Raw genomic sequence first — 26,645 nt, 5'->3', positions numbered from 1 at the left:
ATTCATTAACATGCTAATGATGTCCTATTTAAAATTCTAGCCCTGATTATTCTGTGATTAAATCTCTCCCCTTGACGTCTACTTCCTTTATATCTGAGTTACAGAATGAAATCAACAATATTAATAAAGTACAATACAGATTACCAACTTATCCACAAGGGATGGAAAAACAGTTACGTAAATCTCAGGGTTGTCTTTTTTTTTCTGAAAAGCAGATGTAGCAAACTATAAAAATGTTACTGGTTTTTTTTTCACCCCACTCTCCCTTAAAAGAAAACTGAAATCCACAATAATTAAAGGTTTATAGTTAATTTCCACAAGCAGGGGTTGAAAGATAGATTTAGCTTTTCATTCTATTTCACTGCACCTAAAACTGCTCAGACTTCAAGCATGTTCTGAAGTCTTAAGAACCGCTGATAGGGGTATAAGCACCACGCCCCCAACCTTGTCACAGACATGGTGTGTCACTGAGAGAAAAGTCAGTAGATTCCGTGATGATTTCTGTCTCCCTTGCCCTTGAGTCCTCTGGCATATTTCAGTCCTTCTCCTCATATTGTTCTGTCTGCTGACACCCCAATCTGAATATCCGACTAAGACAACTCAAGCATCTTCCATGAAAGATGATCTAACTTACCACTGTTCTCATTAAATTGGAAAATGAATTTTAAACATTTTTCTAAAGAAGATCTAAGGTCTGGGCATGTGATTCAAAATAAGGGAAGACAGGACTAATGTTTCGTTTTAACATCTGGCCCCAGTAAATGAACATATATTTGTGGTCTATTTACTGTTTTTAATGACATCGTGCTGGATATCGTCAATGACGCAAATGAAACCTAAAGACAGTGCTTTCACCTCGATGGACTTACAGTCAAGCCAGAGACACAAGATGTAATGACATGGGAAATGATCAGCGAAGCAAGTTCATCTGTGATATGTCGTTACATATACTCTTCACATCAGTAAGAATCCTCTGAATGAGACTGCTAATTATTCCCTAAGACTGCAAATCTCCCCTCCTGCTATAGAAACAGAACCCTGGCTGGACTTGGACTCACACATGGCTGGGTCAGCTGACTTGGAGCCAGCATCACAGAGCCTGGGTCCCTAACCGTCATGAAGTGACTTGTCCATCCCAGAATTGTATTTTTTGCCTGAATGGTGCATTCTGCAACCACTGCTGGAAATCAAAATCTGTTTTTAAGAACACTACGCATTGCTCATTTTTTGAATAATCTTATTATAAAATGTTTTATCTAAGAATAAAGAGTCAGCTCATGGTAACATGCAGAAGCGTACTACTTCTTTTTATTTGCTCTACATGTAATCTTGAGCACAGAGCTCCTTCCAGATTTTTACCTCTCAAAATCTGACAAATGACAGAATATGGACTTTGGTCCAGTTTTCTTACATATCAGTGGATAAAAGCTTCACTTTATCAAGGAATTCTTTTTCTTTCTTTCTTTCTTTCTTTCTTTCTTTCTTTCTTTCTTTCTTCCTTCCTTCCTTCCTTCCTTTCCTTCCTTCCTTCCTTTCCTTCCTTCCTTTCTTTCTTTTCTCCCTTCCTTCCTTCCTTCCTTTTTCCTTCCTTCCTTCCTTCCTTCCTTCCTTCCTTCCTTTCTTTCTTTTGCCTTGCCTCTCACACTCTCTCCAACCCAAGATTACTAATTTGGTTCACTCAAAGCCAAGTCACCTCAGAGTGCTTTAAAAGTAGCTTCAGCCTAAAGGAGAGGGAAAAGGGTAGCTGATTCAGCTAACTCCAAGTATAAGACATAAAGAACGCCTTCACAAAGTAATGAGCCATCTGCAATTTAGAATCATCCATGGTTAACAACCTCTCATTCCATTTGTTTATGTTTTATTCATCAGTTTGGAAATACTTAGTGAAGTGACAATGACAAGATTCAAAAAATACTGTACAGCTCTTTTTTTTAAAAAAAGAGATATTAATGGCTTTCAAGAGCTCAACTGTTCAAATGAAAACATTGCTGCATCCTATTATATGTAGGATGGATAAAAAAGGTCCTATTGTAGAGCACAGGGGACTATATTCAAGACCCTGTGACAAACCATAATGGAAAAGAATATGAAAAAGAATGTATATATGTATAACTGAGTCACTTTGCTGTACAGCGGAAATTAACACAATATTGTAAATCAACTATACTCCAATAAAATTTGTTTTTAAAAAGAAAATATGGTGGAACTAAATTTGTCCAAATTTGTTCACATCTTTATTCTTGGATATAAATTTCTCATTTTGCTCCAAAAGTCTTATAATGATAACATGAGACATTTCATAGTTTTCATTGTTTACATATTTTTTAAATTTATAGCAAAAATTCATTTAAAATATACAAGGTTAGTCGTGTAATAACGTGATAAACTGCACCATTACTTCCTGGAGGAACAGGTTGTCATTGCTCAGGACTATAGTTATACATATTAAGACTCAAATGCACAGTCTCTAGTTATATATTTGGCAAAAACAAAGCTTTGAGCTACAAAAGCGAGAAAAAGATAAGGCATTCTGAGTTGTTGAGACAACCTGGGGGTGTCCACGGCTAAGAAGACACAATAACAGTGGAGCATCCCATCTGTCATGCAAATAACTGTGAAGAAACCTCTCTCTACAAAACTTACGAAGCCTCTAAAACAAAATTTATTTACAATGAAATGACAACCTCTTTCCACCAGCTGATTTCATATTTATTTATTTGGTTTTAAACACTTATTTTCATTTACTTCAATTTCTAGAGTATTTTCAAATAGCTCTATTTCAACTCTGGCTAACTAATATCTCCATTCTTTTCTTATTTCTTTTTAAATAAGCATACTTTGTAAATACAGTCCTTTATTAGTATATATGCCTTTCATTCTCCTAGTCAACATTTATTTAGGGACGATGATTTACCACGTATGGACTTTGCCTTCCAACAACCTCTAGTTCCCAGGGGAAGTGCACACACACAATATCTCACACACAATATCTCAGGATTTGAATAAATTAGCTTACTTAATCTGTACCACTTTACCAGCCTATGAGATGAACCATGGTCTTCTCATTTTACTGGTGAAGAAACAGGTTCCAGCATCTAATATATTTTAAATCTAAATTTTCTTCTTATGATTTCACCCTGTATATTAGAAACTGAATCATCAGCAATTCTTTACTACTTTTTATTTTAGAAATAGGTTTGGCTTTATCAATTTGGACTGAACCAACATCTTCTGAAATTATCCCTCAGAGTGAAACCTCAAGGTGACCTCATTTACTGTTAACAACTTGACAGGAAAAGACCACAACAAGACTTTAACTCCTGCAACAAGCAGATACTTTGGGCAAGGCAGCACTGGCATCTTCTACATCATTCTTCCTGGGGAATAATGCAGCTCTCAGAAAAGCCCACACAGAGAAGAGGCACTTAATGGTCTTTTCTTGGTTTTCCCAGAGCCAGCCTGCTTTCGTCTGCGATCATGCAAGCCAGAAGGCTAAGCCAAAGAACAAAAGGGAGATAATTGTCAAACAGGGAAAATTCTCAAGACCTGTGCCAAGGGGGAGATTGCTGTAAACAATCACAAGGCCATTAGCAAATCCAGGGTAGAGGAGCAGGGGAAAAGACAGAAAATGAAAAGGCATCACACGTGATAGCAGAACAAAAGCTGACAATAATTCTGCCCCATTTGCCAAGCCTCCTGCCAAAAACATCCTCCAGGAAGAGTGCTGCGTGGCTCCAGGGCACCCTTCACAGTGACATTCACATGAAGCAGTACAATAAATATCATATAAATTTCACCAGGCAACTGTGTGACCACTCACCATAGGCAGTTTTCCCCTGGTCCAGCTCTCTCCTGAGTCTGCTGTAATCTTCTTTAACACTTCCCAACTTCTGGACATTCCTGGAACTCAGCACCAAGAGCTTGTGGAGAAGTCCCTCCAGTCCTTCCCTCTCTGATGTTAATGATCTGATCTCCTCCGTGAGCTCCTTGGCTGTACAGAAGTGGTTTCCTGCAGCACATTGCGGGAGAGAAGGAGGGAAGACAAGCGTTATAGCATCCCTACCCATGGAAGACGCAGCTAGCATGCACTATCAGAGTGGGGAAAGGAGGATGAACTTTGCAGCGACATCCCAACTGTATTAACAGTCTTCTGTGGAGGAATCTGGAAACACACTGACGGCCCTCCTTAAACTGGAAAAACCACCAGCCTATTTATCACCTTATTCTCATTTCATTCTGTTTTAGAGGTTCCATTGGCTAATTCATGTCCTTCTGAAACATAATGACACAAAAATGTCCCAGGGAAACCCAGGGAAGCCACATGGTATCACTCAAACATCCAAGTGGCAAAGAGGTGTAATAGTACAGTAGGGTGGAAAGAGACCGACCAGGCCTTGGAGTCAAACCAGACCTAAATTCAAATCCTAAATTCAAATCCCAGTTACACAAACTGCACGGCCTTGCACAAAGAAATTAGGGCAAACTTCTTATAAAATAAGATTGTGCTAACACCTGCATTATAGGTGGCCACAAGAATAAACATGAAATTCTATAAAGCTCTGAGCAAACTATATGGCATATTGAATGTAGCAGCGTTGCAAGAATCAAGGTCAGTATACAGAAATCAATTGTATTTCTAAATTGGAGCAAACAATTGGAAGATGAATTTTTTAAATATCATGTATAAGATATTTTAAAGCTCAATCATGTATAAGATATTTTAAAGCTCAAAATACTTAGGGATAAATTTAAAGAAATATGTGCAAAACTTCTACATAGAAAACCATTTTAAAACTGAGAGAAACTAAAGAAGACTTAAATAATTAGAAAGATACACTGTATATACATACATTGGAAAACTGAATATTGTTAATGTTTTCATTTTCCTCAAATTGATCTATTGATTCAATACAATTCCAATCAAACCCTTATGTGGTTCTTTTATAGAAATTGACAAGCTTATTCTAAAATGGCAAAAGAAAATGCAAAGCCCTAGCTAAACCAAAACAATCCTTAAAAGGTAGAACAGAGTTAGAGGACATTTGTTACTTGATTTCAAATGAACACTGAAGCTACAGTAAATGTAGACAGTATGGCCCTGGCGTATAGACGGATGGACAAAGAGATTAATGGGACAGAACAGACAGTGCAGAAGTAGACCCATCAAGTCAATGAGGAAAAGAGAATATTTTCAATGGATGGTACTGGAACCACTAGCTACCTGTATGGGGAAAACATTAACCTTAATGCATACCTCAAACCATACACAGAATTTAATTAGAGATGGATCAGAGACCTAAACGTAGAAGTGAAAACTGTAAAGCTTCTAGAAGAAAATATAGGAGAATACCTTTCCAACTTTGGGGTCAGAAAAACTTTAGATAAGACACAGAAAATAATAATTATAAAAGAAAAAAATGGATAAATGGACTAAATCAAAATTAAAAACCTCTACTCATCAAAAAATACCATTAAGAAAACGAGTAGGCAAGCCACAGACTGGGAGAAAATATTTACAATACATATATCTGACAAAGGACTTGAGACCTGCAACTCAATCATTAAAACACAAATATCCCTATTGAAAAGTGAGCAAATGACACCACAGGCACATTACAAAGACACACAAGTGGCTGAGAAGCATATGAAAAAGTGTTGTTTATCATTAGTTGCCAGAAAAATGCACCTTAAAGCCATAGAGATTCCACTATGAAACCATTCAAGTGGCTCACATTAACTGGACTGAAACTGTCTGGCTGACAAGGACAAGGCGCTACTGGAACTCATGCATGGCGGAGTGTGAAATGTACAAGCACTTTGAGGAGGGTTCTGCCAGTTTCTCATAAGGTTAACATACACCTATCCTTTGATTCAACAATTCCACTTCTAGATATTTATGCAGGAGAAATTAAATATGTAATCAAAAATATTTGACTCATGCAGATGCAGAGATCAGACTTGAGGACACGGGGTGGTGGTGAAGGGGAGCTGGGACAACGTGAGAGAGTAGCACTGACATATATATGTTACCAAATGCACAATAGATAGCTAGTGGGAAGCTGCTGCACAACACAGGGAGATCAACTCAATGATGAGTGATGACTTAGAAGGCTGGGATAGGGAAGGCGGGAAGGAGTCACGGGAGGGAGGGGATATGGGGATATGTGTATGAATACCAGCTGGTTCACTTTGTTGTACAGCAGAAACTGGCACAGCAGTGTAAAGCAATTATACTCCAATAAAGAGCTTCAAAAAAAAAAAAAACAACTAACACAGGCAAACAATAACCTAGCATTGTTGGCTAGACTCCCCACGTTAACTGCAGTCCAATAAAGAGCTTAAAAAAAAAATACTTGACTCAGATGTTCACAGTTGCTTTACTCATAGCCCCAAAATGGAGACAACCTAAATGTCCATCGAGAGGAGAAGGCAGAAACAGAGGTACGTCCACACATCAGAAGACCACACAGCAAGAAAAAAGCACGAACTCTTCATACATGCAGTGACATGAAAGTATCTCAAAAAAAAAAAAAAAAAAAAAGACACAAAAGCGTGCATACTACATGAGTCTGATGATGTTAAGTTCTAGAATACGCAAAACTAATCCATTGTGGAAGACACCAGAACAGAGGCCGTCTGGGGACAGGGGGATGATGACTGGGCAGGGGCACAGGCTGATGTTTCTGGGGTGATGAGAATGTCTTGATAGGGATGCTGATAACACAGGTGTCAAAATCCAGAGAACTGTACACTTAACATCTGTGCATCTCATTGAGTGTAACTCATATACCTCAATAAAAAAGGAAAAATATATTAGGGAACATTTAAGTAGGAAAATTATACCATAATTAATAAACATATCACACTAATGAGTGCTCCATAAATAATAGTTACTGTTACTGGAGGGCTCCATTATATTTTCTAAGAGTTTATTTTAACCATAATCAAGATAACACCAACAAACCTTTACTCCTCTAAATCTCACCACGACCCTCAGAGATAACATACTCTCTATTACCTATTCTAAGATGCACTTTTTTTTTTTTACATTTTAACATCTCTGAAACAGGGATGTGTTTTACAATTACTATCATCTAGGAGGTAGTCTGGATGAAGTTGTTATCATGTGATTATTATTCCTGGTGGCCTGTCTGAGCATCTGTAACTTCCTGCTGTTTCAGTGTACAAACCATATAAGGACCATTTGAGTCCAAACTGTTGATACGGATTTGTAAGATCCAGAAAGCACCAGCATTTAAAACTTGAAGGATGGCGTTAGCAGCTCAGCAGAAAATCCTACAGAAAATAGTAGTTCGTTCTTGGAGAAAAGGAAAAAAGCTGCATCACCAATCGCCTCACTGATGCAGAGGATGGAAAAACAGGAGCCTTGACTTGAGTCGAACTGAGTTTCAGGCCACTCAGACTGTATATGAAACATTTTAGGAAAACCTTACCCAATTCATTTTCCTTATATTTACCTTTTTAAAGAGTGACATGTGATTTTTCAAAAATTTAAGTACAGGTAAAAGAGCCATTTCAATAAATATAAAATAAAAAGTCTAAGCCACAGAAAGCACTGTGTCATTGTTTAATTGACAGCAATTTTTCTCTCTTAGTACCATATAAAATAAAGGCTCGTTTTATGTTCACTAAAATACACTTTGTTATGTCTACTGTACAGTGGAGAAAACTGAAATCTAGGGAATTAAACATCTTGCCGAAGGTCCCACAGCAATAAAATGCAACTCACACAAAACTCCAGATCCCTCTTGTTAACTATCAAACTGTGCTGTTTATGTCTTTACTCTTATTGTTTAACAGGCAGATTTCAATATGATTTAAATGTGAGAAATGTCACAAAATTTTTTCCCACTTTAGGGGCATCCTGCATACCTAGAACATATCGATTCTGTTACCGAAATTCATAGTTTCCAGCTCCATGATTGGATAAACATCTTTTGAGACTATTTATTCGTGCATCACTGTGTGGGTATACACAGAAAGGAACAAGGCCTAGGCCCTGCTCTCCAGGACGTTACATCAAATAAAGGGGATAAGATGTATGCAAAAAAAACCAGGCAAATATGCACTAGGAGGGCTCAGAGAAGAGAGATCATTCCAGAAAGGGAGATAGAGGCCGGTTCACCCTGAAAGAACGTAAGGTTTCCAAAAGACAAAGTGGGAACCTGGTTAAGCGAAGGGCATTGTCTTGGGTGGTGGGGGAGGGGGGTGGCATGGCGGGAGGGAGGCACGTGACCAAGGCAGAGACTAGACTGGCCAAGACATCGACAGAGGGCCCCAAATCCAAGCCAATGGGTTTGGGCCCCTTTAGAAAAACAAAGTCCTGATGAGAAGAGCAGACTGGACGCCACAAGCTTTGAGCTGTAAATGGAAACACAACTAAAACGTTTTCCGATCAGTGATTTCTATCTGAACAACGACCAGTGAGGGCCTCTGCGGGTGGAGCCCCCTATGACGGGCCACGAAGAAGCCACGGGAACTGCTGCCACACTGTGGGGAGTCTGCGGGGGGACCCGCCCCAGAGGTGTGACTGCCTCCGGGCAGTGCAGCACAAGCACGTGTGGTGCCTCCAAGTTCCCTTCTCAGCCTGGGCTGAGGGAGCCCCTGGGCCATATATTCAAGCCAGAGACTTAATAAAATTGGGGTGAGCACCAACCGGGCCCCACAGACACCAGGCAGAAGGTGCCAAGTGTGCAACTTCCTCCTGAGAACAGTTCAGAGAGAAAAGACCTCTCAAAGCAAACATGTAGAGACTACAGAGGTGCAGAGCGTGCCTGTACAGAAGGTTTCCTGGAAATACATCCTCAGGCCCTCCTGTAACCCATCACCAGCTCTAGAGACCAGGGCCTTAATAAAACATGAGAGACATCACTAATTACGATCCGTCCTTGATCCGAAGGGGTATGGCTTGGAAAGATGCAGAGTTATGTAGAAGTTTTATACATGCAGAATGAGTGTGAATTCCCAAAGAGACAGTTAGTAGCAAAACCCACGTCATGATAAAATGCTATGCTGTCCTTGGTTAATATTTCATAAGCATTTTGGCCTCAGATCCAAGCCCATGAGGCGAATCTTCCTTGATGCAGCCCTCCCCAATTACTGAAACTGACCAGAGTTCCGTGATGAAAACTGAGAAAAAGAAATGCTGATCCCTGAAGGATGTCCCATCAATGACCCTGGGACCCCATCTCCATCAGCCTATTGTGTCTTCTCTAAAGCCAAGGGGATCTGTGTGGAGATGCATATCTGCCTTTGCATCAAGCGGCACATATGCCTGCCTGCTCTGCTGCAAGGGAACCACACGTGGGCCTTCAAGTAGGTTTTTTAAAGCACCTGTCAAAATATTTTACTCGGCAAATAACAATTAAAAACCTCTAGGTGTATGCCAAAGCTGAAACTGATTTTACCCAACCTGTTCTTTCTAACTTCATCTTCAGTGTCTCTGAACTTAAATATTTACCCTCCTCTACTTCATGCTATCTGGGGGTCATTTTTTGAGGTCATTAATTGAGTCTCATTTTATAGATGACAGGACCCTCATTGTACGAATTCTCACCTAGTCTTCCCAACAATCCAGGAAGAGGGTCTTGTAATGATGGTCTTTGGTTTCCCATTGAAGAGACTGAGACCCAGAGAGTGACGTTCCCAGGGTCACGACGTCCTGGAGTTCTAAGATCTCACATAAGATGACTGAACTTGAACTTGGTTCTTCCAACCGCATGTTAGGTGCTTATTCTACCAAATATAGCTCAGTAAGGGACTTGGTCAGAACGCGGCCACAAATCATTTATAAAGGGAGAGAGCACCAAGAAGCCTGGGGTTGGGTCCTGTGCTCAGGTGGGCTGTTTCACCTGCTCGGACCCCAGGCCTCACTATGACTTTCACCCAGGGGGACGTGCACACGCACGGTACTCACTGGGCCACACACATTTCCATTTGTGACTACCGTCCTAAAATTATCCCAAGTACCCAAATGTGAGCTATACTTCTATTCTAGAGAAAAAGAAATAGAGCCAGTGCTGAACAGAATCAAACCCCAACATAATAGAGTCCTGCATCTCTTCTCTGGCATGACACCAGATCCTTCGAGGAACTCCAAGCTCAAGTGCACAACCTCTGGTTGGGCAAGACCACACGCTCTGCCTTCCAAGCCTCACCCTGAGGAATATCAAGGCCACAAACAAGCACTGGCTAACTGCCCCTCACCCCCACCTCTGCATGGAAGCTGCTTCAGCTGGCATTTGCCATTCTCCACTAGTTTTGTTTCTTTCTTTCAGTTGCCATGATTTCCTGAGATACTGAAAAGCATTTTCTGTGAGCGGAGCCCCGTGACTGGTTTCGCACATCAAACATTTTAGACACGGCCATATTTGATAGAGAAGGAGAACCGAATGCTGGAACACGGGATTTTTTACATAAAACAAAGACTTCTTCAAATAGCTTGAGAAAATGCGGTGCCTGGTGAGAGACAAAATACACAAACAGATAATGGCCAGCTCACAGATAGAACAGAACCCCAGCCTGCAGCAACCCACCTGGGAAACCCACCCTATGTACAGTAACCAGCCTAGGAGGCCAGCTGGCTATCAGGCAGACTTGTAGGAAGTCAGATGCTGTCTCTACTCACAATCCAGGAAGCTAAATGATAAATTCTGTAACAACTGGCCCCAAATGGCTAGGACTTGATTCATGACAGCTTCCTAACTTTTGAGCCTGCTTTCAGCTTAGGATCAACCAGAGAAAGTCAAATGCTCCCCTAACCAATCACAATGGATGCTCTAGTTAACCCACCCCCAGCTTCTCCAGGTCAACAGGCTCCAATTACACATGGAACTTTCCTTTCCTTCACCATGAAGCTTTCCCTCTCCTCTGCTTGCCTTGGAATTCTTGCCGAAACTCAAGTGATGGTGATTAACACCCTTGCTATAGTAAGCTCTGAACAATACCCTTCCCTTCTCACTTGGTGGCTCTTTATTTTCACCTTGGATAAACACCATCTCTGAGATATCTTTACTGAGCCTATCAACTCCCCTGGCCATTGATCTAAACCATGAGCTTTTTTTAGAGAGAAGGAAACATTTTGTACTTATTTAGAAAATCGAGTTTTATTTCTAAGAATGTTCCTATTTCCCTCCAAATCACAAACTAAGAAAGAAGATTTCAGGGACTTCCATGGTTGTCCAATGGTTAGGACTCCATGCTTCTATTGCAGGGGGGCATGGGTTTGATCCTTGATTAGGGAACTAAGATCCCATAAGCTGCATGGCACAGCCGAAAAGAAAAAAAGAAAGAGAAAGAGAATATTTCAGGCTGCTGTTCATACACATTTGTCTCCAACTAATGCATTTTAAGTATAGATAATTTTTATTCTCTATAAAGGAAAAGTCAAATCGGATAGAATCATATTTTTTAAAAAAATGGCCTGGGCTTCCCTGGTGGCACAGTGGTTAAGAATCCACCTGCAAATGCAGGGTACATGGGTTTGAGCCCTGGTCCGGGAAGATTCCACATGCTGCAGAGCAGCTAAGCCTGTGTACCACAACTACTGAGCCTGTGCTCTAGAGCCCTTGAGCCAAAACTATAGAGCCCATGTGCCGCAACTACTGAAGCCCACGTGCCTAGAGCCGGTGCTCCACAACAAGGGAAGCCACCACAATAAGAAGCCCGCGCACTGCAATGAAGGGTAGCCCCCCGCTCTCCGCAACTAGAGAAAGCCTGCGCACAGCAACGAAGACCCAATGCAGCCAATAAGTAAAAAATAAAATAAATTAATTTAAAAATATATTAAAAAAAATTTTAATGGCTTGGAGTACCAGAGACATCTTGATATGCTATTTAAAAATAAATGATTATTTGAACTGTTTGTTCTTTGGAAACAGACAATAGGAGGCAGATGAGAAAGAAAATACACCACAAACTGAGGGGATATCCAAATGAGGCATGGAAATAGATTCTGGGGATAGAAATCGACAAATGGGGGTTCATGTTTTTCAAACAATTACTCTTATTGACTGTCTCCTGAGTGCCAGGCCATCAGGCAAAGACCAAGAAGAAAATAGCAAGGTGACTCAACACATGGACCAGATCAATAAGGGTGGCGGCTTCGAGCAGGGAAAGGCTGGATGGAGCAGAAATACATCCAGGGTGTCAATATCAGAAAGTTTCAGCGCCCAGGCATCAGAGGCCTCGATCCTGGGGGCGGGGAAACCATCAGAGCACAGCAGGCCCCGTGCAAGATGCAGATGGGACACTAGTCAGGTCACAGAGCACGACGGAGGTAGAGCCCAGTTACAGGACCCGGAGCCCAAGACAGAAGGCTGGTGACAGGCAGGAAGGATGCCTGTTGCTGAGTCACAGACCTGGGTTCCCGGCCCTGAAACATCTTCTGTTTCTGGGAACTGGAGAAGGGTGAGGAGGCCACAGCTATGAAAGGAGGTCATGGCAGGCAGAGGGGGAACCAGGCTAAGCTCAAGACAGGAGCGCGTATCACCAGAGGTCAAACGTCGGGCAAGGCCCGGCACAGTCCTAGAGAAGGAGACAGGCCCCTACTTCTGCCGCTGACATCTTGACCACAGAGCCTGAGGCAGTCACACCCATCACACTCTCTAGAGGCACCGAGATCATCCCCTCGCTCTGCCCTCAGCAGCCCCTGCCTGAGAGGGGCCCATGCAGTCACGTTTCACCAGGGACAGAGGGTGAAGCGGTTGGTGAGGGCAGCGCAGGGTCAAGGAGCCCTGGTCTGGGCGGGCTCCCCTTTGTGGAGCACCTTCTGAGATCTTTGCTCTCACTTTCTCTCTAGGCCACCAGTCAGCAAGGTGGGCCTGGGCCTGCCTCCTGCGGAAAGCAGGCTCTCAACTTCCATCCAGAAAAGGCTCAGTGAAGCCCAGGGGAAAGGGGCCTGAAGTGGGCAGTCAGACCAGACCCGCTGCAGGCCTCGGGAAGATGCTCTTCTCCCTGGTTCAGCTTCCTGGGCAGGATCCAGCCCTAACAGTGACCAGTCCTCCAGGGCTAAGGTTAAGTCCTGACCTGGGGAGGGGACCAGCAGGGCTCTGTGCATCTGAATTCATTGATGCAAACCAAAGGGACACACGAAGCCTCGCCACCAATGAGCAGCCCAGCCTCGTTCAGCAGGCAGGAGACTGTGCAGGCATTTGGAGCCAAAACCACTTTGTAATAAGGGATGTAGATGCCACCACAACCCCTTTTGCTGCAGGTAAATGAGCCAGGAACCTGCAGCAGTGAGTGACAGCTGGTCAAGGGGTCACCTCCTCCCACTAGTTAAGCATCTATTCACTCTGCACAAGCAGCTCTCACATTTATTATCCATGTATCAGTGTATTAACGCACCGTATTATTCTAATTTACTACCTCATTTAACTCTTACAGCACACTAATGTAATAGTGTGACTGTTATCTTCATTTTATAGGTGAAGAAGTAAGATTTTTAAAAAATGAAAAAATTGGGACTTCCCTGGTGGTCCAGTGGTAAAGAATCCGCTTTCCAATGCAGAGGACGTGGGCTTTATCCCTGGTCAGGGAACTAAGATCCCACATGCCGCAGGGCAACTAAGTCCATGTGCCACAATTACTGAGCTCGCGTGCCACAACTAGAGAGAGAAAACCCGTGCACCACAGTGAAGATCCCACATGCTGCAACCAAGACCCAACACAGCCAAAAAGAAAAGAAAAGAAAAGAAAAGAAGAAAATTTGCACAAGTTCACCCAGCCAGATGGTGATTAAGCTGGGCTTGAACACAGACCTCTTGGATTCCAAAGCCAAAGTGTCTATCTGCTACGAAGTATGGCCTCTGCTCTCAAGAACCAAGAAATCTGTCGGCCCCGGTCAGCTCTCCATTCTAAGTCACTATGCATAGAGCAAGGGGGATGGCCTTCTCTAGGGTGGACAATGACATCAGAACCTATCTGTCCATGGTAATGAAAGATGGGTGTGTGCTTTACACCAAGCCATTCTCTGCCAAACATCACGTGAGTTAAGGGAAAGAAAAGAGATGAATAAGATACAGTTAAGTCAAGACTTGTGTAGGTGGATGAAGACAAGGGAGAAAGCTAGGGTCCTTGGAGCATCTGAAAGCCACAGGAGCAGTGGTGAAGAAATGGACTGATAATTACATGGAGCATCCACTGTATATCGCAAAATAAAACCTAGAGGACAGTTGCATTTGATGTCTTACCACTTTCTGCATTCTAATCTCATACGACCTACACTTTAAAAAAAATGATGGGCTTTCTAGGTTTTCTTAATGTATAGTATACCACATTCAACTGGCTATATTAATACCACCATAGCTCTTCTAAGCATCTGTAGATTTCATACACCAGCCTTCTTCTCCTCCTTTTTTACTGCCAGCATCTTGGTTACGTCAATGAGCCCCAGCCCAGACACTCCTACCTCTGTTCCACTGCATACCCCCTGCCAGACCGGGCTTCCTAAAGTCTGGCTTTGGTCACGTCCTTGCCTTGCTTAAAAATTAACTATAATGCCTCCTCGATACTTTTACCCTCAGTCTGAAGTACAGAGCCCTGGACAGCCAGGTCCTAACCAGCGATGACTAGCTTATTCCCACCACAGTACCCACTCTGCACCAGAGTCAATCATCTCGACGACTCTTCCCCCAAAAAACACAGTCCTGCTTTTCCTCCACAGTGAATCGGGGCATATCTAACTCCACCCCATTCCATAATTATCATAAAGGACGGGATCTTGTCCTGTCCACTGCTGCACCCTCAGTATCTAGAGCCAGGCCTAGGCTTGATGCCATTACCTGTGCCTGAAAATCTGTCCACATCTTTAGTTCACAGAATCCCACAGGCTCCCAAGTCTCTGTGGCACACTGTAAAACATGGTCCCCCAAAACTCTTGGCACACCTCTCACTGACAGTTGGCACCTGTGTCTCTTTCCCTTAAATCAGGGCCCCAAGACTGCTCGATCAATGAAATAAAATGGCAGCCGTGGTGGTTTTAAAATGTGTCTATCAGATTCTTTAATGCTCCCCCTTGGGGTGGCATCTGTCTCCCCTCCCCTTGAGTGTGGGCTGGACTTAGCAATTCCCTTCTGGTCACTAAGGCAGAGGGGACTGTGAGACTTTGGAAACTAAGGTCCAACAAGCACCGTGTCTTCTATCTTGTTTGCTTTCAATATCAGGTCACTCGCTCAGGGGAAATCAGCTACCACGTCGTGAGTGCCCTACGGCGTGGCCCACGTGGCCACAAACCGGGACCTTCTGCCACTAGCCAAGTGAATGAGCTTCGAAGCAGACCTTTCAGGCCCCATCAAGCCTTCAGATATGCAGCCCCACTCCATATCCGGATAGCAACCTCTCGATCCTGAGCTAGGATCCCCCAGCTAAGCTGCTTCGGGATTCCTAACCCTCAGAACCTGTGGGATATGATAAATGGTTGTTGTTTCAAGCTACAAAGTTTTGGAGTAATTTATTACCTGTTGATAGAGATGCATGCCACTTTCTGAGTCCAGGCCTTAAGGAATAAGAAACCTCCATGTCCTGTCTCTTGGGACACTCACTCTTAGAATCCAACAGCCATGCTGTGAGAAAGCCAGGCTGGCTATAGTGAGGCTCACGTGGAGGAACCAAGAGACAGACAGACAGACAGGCCAACCTGCTCGGACTCTCCAGCCCCAGCCGAGCCGCCCTAGCTGACCCTCCCAGCCCCTGCCCAAATAGCAGGTTCACGGGCAAAACAAATGATGGGCGATGTTTCAAGTCACCAAGTCTTGAAGTAGTTAATTATGCAGCAATCAACAATGAGGACAGATTTTGGCATCTGAAAGTGGAGTGCTGCTGTAACAAACCCCTACAATCTGAAGCACTGACTTTGGGACCAGGTGGCAGGCCTCGGTGAAGGCTGAAAGAACGTAAGAAAAGTATGATTGGAAGCTGGAGGAAAAGGGACCCCTGTAATATAGTGACAGAAAGTCTGGTAACACTATCAGTGAGGTGATAGAGAAAAGAATTCCTAGTGAATTATTCATACAGCCAAGTGGATTTCCATGCAGGATACAGAAGTGCCCACTGGCTTCTGGTCGCTGCCTGGGGTCACGTGCAAGAAAAGAGAGATGAGCTAAAGAACACACATTTAAATATAAAGGAGCCGGGACTTGCTGGGTTTGAAAATAAACTTCTTTTTCCCTGCCTCTGCAGAAAGCAGATAATTCTCAAATTAAGCAAAGGCCTCAGTTCATAGATCAAATCCAGGATGGGAGACCTAGAAACTTTCAGACAGACGGAAGGCCCTCTAAGAACCTAAGAGTATCCCATAAGATCCTCTCCATTCAATAGGGCTTCTTTTTTTTTTTTTTTTTTTTTTTTCATGGGCTCTAGAGCACAGGCTCAGTTGTTGCTGGGCACAGGCTTAGTTGCTCCATGGCATGTGGGATCTTCCCGGACCAGGGTTCGAACCTGTGTCTCCTGCATTGGCAGGCAGATTCTTAATCACTGCACCACCAGGGAAGCCCCCAATAGGGCTTCTAAGAGTCTCAAGAGCATTGTCCCAGCAACCTCACAAAATAGAGAAAGGCATCTCTGGGAGAGGTTTGTGGCTGTGGCTTTTGTCTAGCGGAGTGAGGACTGGTCATTCTGAAGGTACCAAAACAGGCCCTTCAGCATCCTAAGGGAAACAACTTTTCCCTCCTCGGGCCCTCCCTGCTGTGGAGCACAGCTCAAGAGGAAACGGAAATCACATTATGTAATGCGATTACATTACAGGGCAGTTAATGATGACCACCCTGCCACCAGCCCGGCCCAACCCATGGGCCAGCCCGTTGACTGAAAGCTCTGTTTCCCCAAGGGGCTCCAGAGTGACCAGGAAATAGGGGAGTCGGGAGGTGAGTTCCCACCCCAGTTAACTCAGGGGATCCCTCATCTGATCAGGTCTCACCGATTTCTAAGCTGATCTAAGAACCACACAGAAGACCCAGGTCCCATACGCAAGATACCATCTTAAGAATTTTCCCTGGGATCCTAACAGGAAATCGTTCGTATTTGCGAGCGGGTGTCTCTGCTGCCTGAATGATGCATCTCCTCCCCTGGGCTTAATAGAGACATATCCACCTGTATTCCCGGGAAAGATACATTGGTGAAGAAAGGCAAAAACCCTAACTCAGAAGCAAGACTGTGTTCAATCTTCTTTTTTTCCTCTTAGCAAATGGGGCCGTAATTCCAAGTAAATGGCATGTGAAGCTGTTAAGAGCCAAGCCCCACATTCACATGCGCGTGTTCTGCGGGTTGTATATAACACACATGACTGCGCCAGGCACCAAATTGCTCGTTAGCTGCCAACATTAGTTGTTTAATGATCTGAAGAGCAGAAGCTGCAGATTACTGTGTTCCTTCTTAAAATGCCATTTAAAGCCCATACATGTAATTATTATACCTTCTCATTAAATTTTTATGATTCTTCCAAAGCTGACAAGCTGTGGATTCATTCAATCTATAAAACTCAGAACACTTGGAGGCTGTCATTAGCTGAGTGTGTTAAAAATCCATCTATCACACCTGGACTCTAGCCTCCCATCTACCGCCACTTACCTGATGGAGTGAACTTAACCAAAGGACACACCCCAGGGCCGTAACCTCCCCTCTGTCCCTCCGGATCACAGCATGTCCCCCACCCACCTGATAGAGCTGATGTGAAAATAAAGTAAAATGACAAATGCAGAGGAATGTTCAAAAGCACCGTTCAAATGATAGAGTAAGATCCTATTTTCAGAAGCCTGCGTTTTCAGTCTGCTGATTAATGGAAAAACACACCCCTTAATAGCTACCAGATTAACAAAGGGTAATGATCCACCAAGAATCCTCCAAAAATCTATCATCTGTGACTAGAGTGTTACACTAAGTACATCAGTTTGTCTCCTGTTATCACTCTTTCCCCATAGGAAGGGGCTGATCACACCCAATAACCCTCACTGAGCATCCCCAGGATCCATACGTTGTAGAAACATCGGCTAGGATTGTACAGCACACAGAGTACACCTAGTCTCTAAACTCTTAGAGAAACAAGAACTGGAAATCCAAACAATGGTACCTACACAAATAACTCTTTTATATGATGTGTGCTTGTGTGTTTTTTAGAGTCTTATCCATCCCTTACAAGGAAACCATGCCGCCCATCTATTCCATGAGTTTTAGTGAAACTCCCCAGAAAAGCTTTAAGCTGTCGAGTATGCCATCCGTTACAGGTAGAATGTTAATCCAGGAGGAGACACGGATGTGGTGGTGGTCAACATTCAGGTCAACTGCCTCCACGTCCCCTCTGTTCCCAGGTACCTGAGACGGCAAGCATTTTGGCTTCAAGCAGTGCCGGCAGTTGGGTTTCAATATCGTTAACCTTCTTCCTCAGGGCGCTGCAGAACCTTTCACTCATACACACCTAGAAGGAGAGAGACGGCCATGAGGCATCATTAATTCCGGTAAAAGTCAGAGGGCAGCAGAGCGCCAGTCAGAGTCCTGGGTTTATAAGTAATAAAGGGGGTGATACGAGTAACTGCGGGAGAGTTCTTAAAAAGCAAGCAATGCATAAAGGAAGGAAGGATGGAAGGAAGGGAGGGAGGGAGGGAGGACAGGCTAAATGAAGCAGGCACCGGCACACCCAAGCGTAGGTCCTACAGCTCTCACACACCTGCACACTACACTGAGATGAGCGCACACCAGAGCACACGACCACAAATTAAAATAACCTCCCTCCCCAGGGCCGCTGCGCTCTTACTCCCTCCTTCTGAAACACTCTTGTCCCTGGTGACTCAGTTCACTCCCAGCCCTCGGGGCTCTGCCTTGGGAAGAAGGGCCTTGCTGAGCACCCACAAAAATAGCAAGCCCTCACCCTCCCTCCCTTTCCACCTGCCCTGCCCCCCGCCACCGATCCTCTTCCCACAGCGCCCTCTCCAGCTGACACACTGTTTGTCTTTCTTCCATTGTTTTCCTATGGTGTCTCTGGGTAGCATATGCGCTCTGGGAGCAGGGATTTTGTTCTGTGTCTGGCACATAGCAGGCAGGAAATAACGGTGCACAGACATTACAATCAAGGGCAGAACATTCCTAGCCAACGCTGTCTGATACAACTTGAGAGCAGATACTTGCTGGGAAGTCAGATTTGAAAAGTAGGCAAGTTGATCTCAGGGAGGTTTGCAGGTTTTTATCATTTCATTTCCTACATCTTTCTTGGGTTTTTAAAAAATAGCAAAAATCTCAAACCTCTGTTTGTTTTTCCAGATGTCTTAGGTTATTTTGTATTTGTTTGAAGCTAAAATAGCACATTTTTTTTCTTTTATTTAAAGCAAAACCCTCATATTCCATCACTATCTATACTGAGATTAATGAACTACCTAAAAAACCCTCTGGTTCAACAAAAGCACAGAGCACAGCTGAATAACAATGAACACACATGTGGAGACACGTTGGGGGAACCCACAAAGCATGTTACTTAGAAGCATCCCTCTTTTCTTGCTAAAAACCTGATTCCATTCAAACACTAAAATGAACCCAGTGGGGTTCACAGAGCCCAGAGAAAATGTAAAATTAATCTCCCCAGAAGTTTCCAGATCTTGCTAGATACCATCACCTTGAAATGCTTTGTGTACCTCAGACTGAAATGGAGAGTGTTTCCAGAATCAACGCAGACCTCACCCATCCTGCCTAAAATGTTACACCACTTCCCCCATGGCCTTCAACCTGTTCTTTTCCACTAAGCAGCTGTAATTTCCCACATCTCCTTATAAAACTCACTCTCTGGGTGAAGGCGATAGGGTGGAGGCCCCTCCCCTAAAGCTTGCACCAGCAGAGCTGAGCGACCACCACCCAAAGTCATTAATTCAGAGACTCCCAACGGTCCTGAGGTTTTTCAGGATGTCGGGACCGGGAGTTTAAAGGAAGGTGCCCTGGACCCCACCCCAGCACTAAGTCTCACAGTCTCAATGCTGATAACGGGCACGACCCCGCCCATTGGTCTAAGCACGTCCTCAGAAGTCCCAGGACATTTCTGTCAACTCCGTAACACCAGCCACGATTGTTGCACCTCATCCAAGTACGTCCAGTATTTCTGATTTTAGCCCACAGTCTCTCTTAATCATAATTGGGTCAGTTTCTCTTTTGTTGAGCAAGCTGTCACTATTCATATGAAACAACCTCTAAATCTTCTTATTAAATTGCAACGTACATTCTTTCAGGAACTGCTGGATGTAATCTAATATCTACCAACCTCTGGATACCCCATTTATTTCCAACGCTTTCTTCCATCTCATTTATCCCCTAATTACCTTTGGTTTGGGTAACCCATAAGAGTCGAAAAAAATGTAATGAGTGGAAGGCAGGTGCCAGGTCTCTTTGAGGAAGGATTTGCAAGAATATCAGATTACTGTGTCTAATACACTGAAGAAAGAAAACTGGGCCAAGCTGCGACTTCTACCTCAAGGTCGCCAGTCAATCAAGTCCAGAGTGGAGAGGAAGTTGTTGTGTGTGACTGAGCAGTTTTGTTTTAATCCTCTGTAAACTGACATATGCGCCCCATATACACACACATTCACGTGTGTGCACACGTACACACCCACCTAAATATACACACATGTGCACATACCCCAGAAAATCTGCATCTCCTGTTTATCTCCAAATTAAATTGGACCCTGAGGAACTCATTATCAAACGGAGCTTTTACATTTACATTCTAAAATCTTAGGCACGAATTCCTTACTTTTATAGAAAAGCAACGGAATTGTAAGTTTTCTGTAAATGTATTAGAGAAAGGATGCAAACAAAGCGAACCACTTTTGGCATCTGGGCAAATCACAGCAGCTGGAGAGGATCAACAAATCCCAATGTCGTGTGCATAGGTGTACACGTGTGCACACAACATAAAATGTCATAGAAAACACACACCAGATAAACACCTTCTGTGTTACGTATCACCCACACCTGCATCCTCACTGCTGGGATATGTACTCATTCGTGTTACACACCCGGTACGGTCTGATGCTCAATAAACTAAACCCAAGAGTCCTTTCACACTTTAATACTACACAGAAATTAGACACACCTGATAAATGGCACAATTAACAGTAGGAAATATAGAAGGATACCTCCACCACCTCCCCCATTCAGGAAGCTTTGGCCTCACCTCACCTCCCCAGTGGCTCTACCCGGAGGTCATGGGGCAGATAGGACACAAATGCCAGTAGGTGACATCATCCTCATGCATAAGGCAGAAATTCAGGTCTGCTCTCTAGATCCCCTCCCACCTCATATAACTGGTAAACCGAGCCAGTCGTCCTTGACCTGCAGCTGGGCAGGGGATGGGTTTCAGCCACGCTTGGCCTGGGAGCCTGAGATAAAGCCCTTTCCCAAGTTCTGCCTGAAGATTCAGGTCCCCGCATGGCTGCCTCGAGTCTCATTTCCTGCCCTTCCCCTCTGGGTGAGCTCTCCTGGGTGGTTCTCCTGGAAGGCAGGGCGGACTTCAAGCATTCCAGGGTCCCTGGTCCCAATGCTGTGTAACTAACGGGCAAGACTTAGTCCTCACAGGAAGCTCTCCTTCCACACAGGGCAGAACTGCCCATTAAACTGCTACTGTGTGATTCTTAGCAAAATCATTTAATGTTTTTTCAGAAATGAATCAGACACAAAAACTGGGGAAAGGGCCAGAGCCACTGTGGACATTTTTACTAAGAACACACCCCCCATTTCAGCTCAGCTATGATCTGCAAGACCCCGGCAGGTCTTCCTGCTCTCTTCCCCAGGCACCAAGAACAAGAAAACCTTCCTTCCAGGCCACCAGACTCTTGTCTGCTCTAGGCTCAGAGACCTGTTCTTTTCACATTTCAACTATCTTATAACCACCCGGGTTCCCAGACCTAACACAAATCATTAATGATTCAGACCTAGTTCACAGCCTCACTTCTGCTAATAATTCACAGGGTAACTGATCCTACTTCACAGTTTATCAATAACTTGGGGGGGTATAACTATCTCTGCAGGGAAGGGTTTTGTTTTGCAACCTGTAGTTATCCTATCTAACCAGACACTGACAATTTAAGTGAATTGACTATGTGCTCCCAGGGAATAGTGACAGAGGCCTCTATCTCTATACAAACCGAGGTCCTGAAATGAAGTATAGATGGCAGGTAAAACAGGCAAAATGATTTCGAAGTCAATTTAACTTTGAAAAACAAAAAACCAATCACCTACTGTACCACTTCTGTCTCTTTGTGAAAAACCTGAACGCTGCCCTTCCGGAAGGAAATGTAATTAACTTCTCAGTTTACCCCCAGCCTGGACACCTTTTAAGCAAGAGTATTTGACTCTGCACAGCAGCAATCATTTCCCCTTGCCCAACACAGCAGCTCCTTCTGAAGCAAAGGCCACACCAGTCCGTCTCTGGGGGACCACAGTCAGGCCCTCCACCATGGCAGCAGCCCTCGGCCCTGGCTCTTATGGCTGGTTCATCACTTGGCCTGTAGAATGGCTGTGCCAAGTCTATATTTTGTCCAGAGCCCAGGTGCTCTGCGACATGAAATTGTCAAGAGAAAACTTCAAAGACTTCTTTAGAAAGTGGGCATAGAAAGGTACTTACCTTAGCAGTGATCTCTTTAAGTGACAAGCTGAGGGATTTTATTCTTTCCTGGAGGCTAGAAGAATTAGAGAGAGGACATTGGTCTTCTTGGTAACAGCTCAGTCCCACCACATGTAGAAACACTGTGAAACAGTGAACCTTCCATCAGCCCAATGGCTGAAGAACAGTAGCAAAGACAATGCCAAATTGGTTCCATCTGACTGGATTTAATATGTTACTAGGAAGCAGATTTTCCCCTCCCTGATTATGCTCTACTTAGGCTGGTATTAAAATCTGTTATCTCCATAGTGCACATCTATTGACAGAGTCAACAACCCAGATGTGCTCCTGGAAGCAAAAGATTAAATTATATTCCTACAACTACCTTCCAAGAAGGATGGTCTGCACGGGGTAGTGTTTCACTGGCAGGTAATCCAATATCATCTCTTTGGGTTTACTGTGCAATTCAACCAGTATGTTCCGAGCACCTTCTGGGTTTAGCAAAGAGGCACAGCAGAGGGGAGAGACATATATTTAAAGTATCTAAAATAGAAGTCCCTTACTCTTTAGGCTTTCCCCTGCTTCTTTTTTCTCCTTAGCACTATGCATCTTCACATATTTATTTACACATGTAATTTCTCTCTCCCCTCTTTGGAATAAAAGCTCCACAATTGCAGCAACTGCCTGCCTCCTCCTGTGTCTGCTCCTGTATCCTTAGTGCTTAAAATAATTCCTGGAGCTCATAGGTGGGCTCTCAGTCAATATCTGCAGAACGAACGAATGAACAAGCAAATGAATGAAACTAACACTCAGACCTTATTCCCAACGTTGTTATCTAAAGGAGAAGATGCACAGGCAGCCATCTATAATATAAAGCAAGATGGAAAAGTTACTCTATGGGGAATAGAAACTCAACGCTAGGATCAAACGGCTACATTAGAACTGTCACAGGCGGCATACTGTTTGTCCCCAAGTGAGCAGTAGGACAATAACTTGTGTAGCGATGTAGGAACTAGGGGGGAGTAATGGGAAAACTCCTTGGAAGAGGTGGAAAGTGAACTGGGCCTCCAAGGAAAAGGAGGAAGAGTGAAATTTCAGGGAGATGAATCCAACTGGCCAAATGGCTCACAAGGGTGAACTGTGGGAGATAAAGGTAAACGGGGAATGATTATTTCTAATAGTGAGGTGGGGGGGGGGGGGGAGATAGGAACTGGAGGTCTACCTGCAACTGTGATGTCTGTTTATTTATTTATTTAGAAAAATAAGTAGGGAAAGTGCCAGTATTTGTTTAATCCCCATGGTAGGTGAATGAGTATCTGGTATATTTTTCAAAGTGTTTGGGATGTTTACAATTAAAATAATTTTTAAGGAATATAAAGGACTAGCCATTGCCAGTATTTTTTTATAATAGCCATTCTAAGTTTTTTTTTAAAGATTTATTTATTATTTTATTTATTTGTTTGTTTGTTTTTGGCTGCTTTGGGTCTTTGTTGCTGTGCGCGGGCTTTCTCTAGTTGTGGCAAGCAGGGGCTACTCTTCCTTGTGGTGCGTGGGTTTCTCAGTGCAGTGGCTTCTCTTGTTGCAGAGCATGGGCTCAGTACTTGTGGCTCGTGGGCTCTAGAGCGCAGGCTCAGCAGTTGTGGCGCACGGGCTTAGTTGCTCCGCGGCATGTGGGATCTTCCCGGACCAGGGCTTGAACCCGTGTGCCCTGCATTGGCAGGCAGATTCTTAACCACTGAGCCACCAGGGAAGTCCCATAGTCAGTACTGAATGCTAGTCTACGGAGCTCTGAGCTCTATCCCACAGTCAATGGGAAATGATTCCATTTCTGAGCAGGAGAGCAACAGGAAAGAAAATGGGGGTTTGTTCTGGAAGATTAACTGGGCAACACTGTGAGAGGTAATTGGGAGGAGGAAACACCGAATGTAACGAATCAGGCAGGGACCTGCAGCAAAATCTGTGAGGTCTAAGGGCTGCACAGAGCAACAGAAGTCAGCAAGGAAAGGAAGATCAGCGAGAGCATCTGATCTAGACCTTTGCATTCATTCACAAACTCATTAACTCTCCCGTTATCTATCAGACACCTTGTAGTTAGAAACTTGAAGCATGAAGACAAGGTTCAACACCTCAATGCTGCTAGACACACACACACCCCCCAAAAGTTACAAACACTAGAAGGGAAGTGGTTACCTAGCAAACCTGTGAGCTGCAAAAGGGGAAGGTCAGCTTTTCTGGGGTCTTGTGGGGGGTGTCAGGAAAAGCTTCTATGCAGGCGTTGCAAAGTATCAGAGCTAGGCTGCCAATTTGCTGACTGCTGTCTATTCTTCAACTCTAAGCCCTGGGTTTTGAATGTAATCACCGCCACTGATCTGTGATTTCTGAGCACAAGCAAGCTCATTTTATTTGCAAATGTCCTGAAACAGGTGCAGGTACATTCTAAACAGAGTCCTCCCCACTTTAGCCCTACATTCAGCAGAGGAGGGTGTCCCTCTGGAGCTGGGGTCAGCCCAGATAGAGGAGATCAGAGCTGACAAACAGCAGGGCGTGTGACAGCAGATTTTTCTAAGTTCAGGAGTTGCAATAGGACAAAAATCAGTGTGCTTGATGGGAACAGTGGGAACCCACGTGTGGAATCCCGCCTGGAGAATTCTAGACACCGGCTGCATGGAGATTGGGTCTTTTTTAAAAATTTTTATTGGAGTATAGTTGCTTTACAATACTGTGTTAGTTTCTACTGTGCCGCAAAGTGAATCAGCTATACGTATACATATATCCCCTCTTTTTTGGATTTCTTCTCATTTAGGTCTTGTGAAGGGAGGTAGGTCTGAAGGACAGGCTAACATCTAGAGCAGGGAGCTGACCAAGCCGCTGGAGCTGCTGGGGAGAGATGGGCAGAGGAGCAGAGGATGCCCGAGATGGGCACATATCGATTCTAGTAGCAGCACCACTCTGTGCTGCTGCTGTCAGGTCTCCAAACGTAAAACCCTCCTTAGGCAGATATGCACTTCCTCTGCCAGGCTCATGAGAGTTCATCCAACTAATAACTTTCCAATAAATGGTTTTCCACAAAATTGATCCTATATGGTCATTTAATAGTATTTTTTTTTAATGTGGAACCTAAAAAGAATGATACAGGGACTTCCCTGGTGGCGCAGTGGCTAAGAATCCATCCGCCAATGCAGGGGACACAGGTTCAATCCCTCGTCCAGGGAGATCCCACGTGCCATGCAACAACTAAGCCCGTATGCCACAACTACTGAGCCTGCACTCTAGAGCCCACAGGCCACAACTATTGAAGCCTAGAGCCTGTGCTACACAACAAAAGAAGCCACCACACTGAGAAGCCCTCACTCGCCGCAACTAGAGAAAGCCTGTGCGCAGACTTTTTAAAATTTTAAAAATAGATTTTAAAAATAAACATTCTTTAAAAAGAACAATACAAATGAACTTATTTACAAAACAGAAACAGACTCACAGACTTAGAAAACAAACTTATGGTTACAAAAGGGGAAAGATGGGGAGGAGCAGTAAATTAGGAATTTGGGATTAACATATACACACTAGTATATATAAAATAGATAAACAGCAAGGTGCTTCTGTACGGCACAGGGAACTCCACTCAATGCCTTGTAATAACCTACATGGGAAAACAATCTGAAAAACAATGTATTGATATATACGTATAACTGAAACACTTTGCTGTACACCTGAAACTAACACAACATTGTAAATCAACTATACTTCAATAAAAAATTAATTAATTAAAAATAATAGTAACAATAATAATGGTATCTTCTAAATAGGCTTTCCCAGCCACACACAAAGACTAGTTCATGCATCAACAATTAAGATAGAATTTGGCTAATAAAAACGGCAGTGCCTTCAGCTAATGCCCAACCGGTCAAGCACTGTCCTTCCAGGGGTTCGCACATTCACTGGTCTTGGCTCAGTTCTGGCCCTATCCCAGAAAGAAAATTAGTCTCCTCTCAAATACCCATGTTGGAGCAGGGAGGCAGTGATGCAGATAATTGAATGCATTGTTTTATATTGG

General features: G+C 43.8%; 1 protein-coding gene across 1 annotated transcript in view; it reads right to left on the bottom strand.

Annotated features, from left to right (window-relative positions):
- The window catches only part of DISC1 (DISC1 scaffold protein), a 348,040-nt gene that overhangs the window by 180,494 nt on the left and 140,901 nt on the right, over positions 1-26,645 (bottom strand). Inside the window, exons 7-9 of the mRNA XM_057736515.1 lie at positions 22,616-22,670; positions 18,328-18,430; positions 3,821-4,009 (exon numbers count right to left, since the gene is read on the bottom strand). Of these exons, the coding sequence (XP_057592498.1) occupies positions 3,821-4,009; positions 18,328-18,430; positions 22,616-22,670 (347 nt within the window). The remainder of the gene's footprint in view (positions 1-3,820; positions 4,010-18,327; positions 18,431-22,615; positions 22,671-26,645) is intronic.

This window comes from Hippopotamus amphibius, chromosome 5, assembly GCF_030028045.1.
Source record: "Hippopotamus amphibius kiboko isolate mHipAmp2 chromosome 5, mHipAmp2.hap2, whole genome shotgun sequence".
NCBI classification, from domain to species: Eukaryota; Metazoa; Chordata; class Mammalia; order Artiodactyla; family Hippopotamidae; genus Hippopotamus; species Hippopotamus amphibius.
Note: the sequence above shows the minus strand (reverse complement) of the source record. Positions and strands in the feature narration are given on the sequence as shown.